The sequence below is a fragment of the Nematolebias whitei genome, chromosome 19, assembly GCF_014905685.2.
Source record: "Nematolebias whitei isolate Nwh7 chromosome 19, NemWhi1, whole genome shotgun sequence".
NCBI lineage: Eukaryota > Metazoa > Chordata > Actinopteri > Cyprinodontiformes > Rivulidae > Nematolebias > Nematolebias whitei.
The window spans coordinates 38,437,262-38,439,930 of record NC_056516.1 but is presented as its reverse complement, the minus strand read 5'-3'; the positions used below and the strand labels follow the sequence as shown (position 1 = coordinate 38,439,930).

Below are 2,669 nucleotides of genomic sequence, written 5' to 3'. Positions count from 1 at the left end.
CTTCAGTGTACGTTCTCGGTGACCGTGGACGGCGAGGTTCACAGGTTCTGCAGCCACTCCTGCCTCTCCAAGTTCAGCGAAGAGAACAAGTCCTCCTGGGTCGCCTGTGAGATCTGCAGCGCGCTCTGCTCCAAGAAGCGACTCGTCCTGAAGACGGGCGACGGCGCTACAACCGTCTGCGGGAACGAATGTCTGCTCGAGTTCAAAGAGGTGCAGAAACGTGCGCCTCTGTCGGCGAGTTCTCTGTAAGGACGAGGATGAGTGTCTCCGTGTTTGTCCTGCAGGCAGCGGAGGGCCGCCAGCTGTGCCCCACCTGCCACACCCCCCATCAGCTGTCGGACATGTTGGAGCAGCCGGACGACGAGGGCGCGTTGGATTTCTTCTGCAGCCACAGGTGCACGAAGGTGCACAAAGCCCAGACCCTCCCTGTGCCAGGTACTGAAACTCCTGCTCTGTTTGGGTTATTTACCAAAGTTACAATCAGTCTGGAGACGGACAAAAACGAGCATTAAACAGTTTTTGCTCCACCAAAGTCCATGCTCAGTACTCCTTTTTGCTTTTTGCTCCAATTTTTATTTTATTCATCTTGTTTCTCTTTATGAGCTGTAAAATGGTGAAATGCAGCTTCTGGGTAAGTGTTGAGACTTCAGGTCTCTGGGAGTCTTGTTCCTGAGGAGGGTGGAGCGAACGGATCTGTGCCTCATCTGTAGTGATGGGGGTGTTGCTCCGGTCTGTTGTGGTGAAGAAGGAGCTGAGCTGAATGGCACAGCTCTGGATTTACAGGTTCGTTTAGGTTCCAGCTAGAACTGGTCGACTCGCCTGCGTTAATGATCTGAATCAGGACTCATGAGTCCGAGGTCTCAGTTCACCCGGATCTTACTTGGTCTCAGGCAGACCTGTGAAGTCCTCGAGTTGGCAGAGTCGCTGGAAAAACAGCTGAATCCTCAGAAACATTACACACAAAACACATTTAACAAAAGTTACCATTTTGCTTAACTTTATTAGATTTTAGATTATTTTTTCTGACGTTTGTTCGTTTATTGGAGTGAAATGATAAAATAAACATCTGACACTCTGAGTAATGCTAACGCTAACATCCACCAACAAAGACTGAGTGACTCCAGCGGACCGGATCACTTCAGGGAGTGACTCACATGAACCCTAGTCCAGAAAGTGAACCACATTTACCAGCTGGTCCTCCAGCCCTCAGCTGTGGTCTGGAGGACCAGGATCAGATCCAGGGTTCAAGCAGCTGAAGGGAGCTTCCTGTCGGGGCCGGGTGGACTTCATTAACGTGTTTGGGACGGAGCTCACATTTATAGTCCCTGGGCAGGTAAAACCAGGAAATATCAGATGTTTCTGTTTGTGCTGAGAACAATGTGAACATCTGGGTGGGCCAGCAACATCTGCATGTCTCAGTTCCAAGCCGAAGAATTCTCTCAGCCGAATAATTTCAGGGTGTTTCTGCTCGTATTTCATGTTTGTTTCGTCTTCTAGAGACGTTTTTTGAAACCTTGTTATTGAATCTGGACGTTTGTTTTGTCATAAAAAGACAACTTTTCTACGTTTTGATGTAAAAAACGTTTGTTCTTTTTAAAAATAGTTTTTTTGTAATTTCAGCTGATTGATTGAAAGTTGTGGTAAATTTTGAATTTTTATTTTTTAACACGTTCAAAATAATTTTCATTTCAAAATTATTCACGTACAGATCAATCTGTCAACTGTCACGTCTGAAGTTATTTATTTGTTTTATTCTAGATTTTAATATTTTATTCATTTTGGTTTGGTGAATATTAAAGTAACAAAGACATAATTAAAAATAATATCATGTTTGCCCAACAGTATCCAGTGGGTTGTTCCTGCCCGGCAGCGCCGCTGAGATCTTTCTGTTCTTTAGATGTTTTTAAACAGATGTTGGTCCTAAAATTAATAAATATTTATGATTATTATTGTTTCTCAGTGAAGACGAGTCCTTCAGCTGACGAGGACGACGTTAAAGAAGTGAAGCCGCTGCTGCTGAGTTTACCTCATGTGAGTAATTTAGCTTCTTTAGGAAGCTGCTGCAGAAACAGGAAATGAAGAACAAAATATTTAATGTTCGCAGAACAAATTTGTTCACAATTCAACCGAGAGGTTATACTTTTATGAAAATTATTTACCGACTCGTTGAAGTAGCTCATCTGATCCTGATTTACGTTTTTTGTTCTTCTGAAAGATAAAAGAGGAGCCCATCGATGAGTTCACTCAGGATCGCTCCGAGTCCGTTTCCTCCTGGGACATCAAGCAGGAACCAGACGAGCCGAAGGTCGGCCACTTCACAGTTTTATTTGTTACAGCTTTTACTCAATCAGTGTGCTTTAGATTAAAATACAATAACAAGAAGTCTGACTGACAGAATACTGGCTTTATTCTAATTAAATTAATTAGCTAATTTTAGCTTTTAGCTTCTAGTTAGCCCTTTATTACATTTAATTAGCCTTTAGCTACTGTCAGCTTCTCTTTAGCCCTTTATTACATTTAATTAGCCTTTAGCTACTGTCAGCTTCTAGTTAGCCATTTATTACATTTAATTAGCCTTTAGCTACTTTCAGCTTCTAGTTAGCCATTTATTACAGTTAATTGGCCTTTAGCTACTGTCAGCTTCTAGTTAGCCCTTTATTACATTTAAT

At 42.7% G+C, this 2,669-nt stretch overlaps 1 protein-coding gene across 1 annotated transcript in view; it reads left to right on the top strand.

The window, feature by feature from the left end:
• Positions 1-257: 257 nt before the first annotated feature.
• Positions 258-2,669, top strand: part of LOC119425534 (zinc finger MYM-type protein 4-like) — a 17,987-nt gene continuing 15,575 nt past the window's right edge. The window contains exons 1-3 of the mRNA XM_037693061.1: positions 258-435; positions 1,961-2,031; positions 2,216-2,305. Coding sequence (XP_037548989.1) covers positions 258-435; positions 1,961-2,031; positions 2,216-2,305 — 339 coding nt within the window. The remainder of the gene's footprint in view (positions 436-1,960; positions 2,032-2,215; positions 2,306-2,669) is intronic.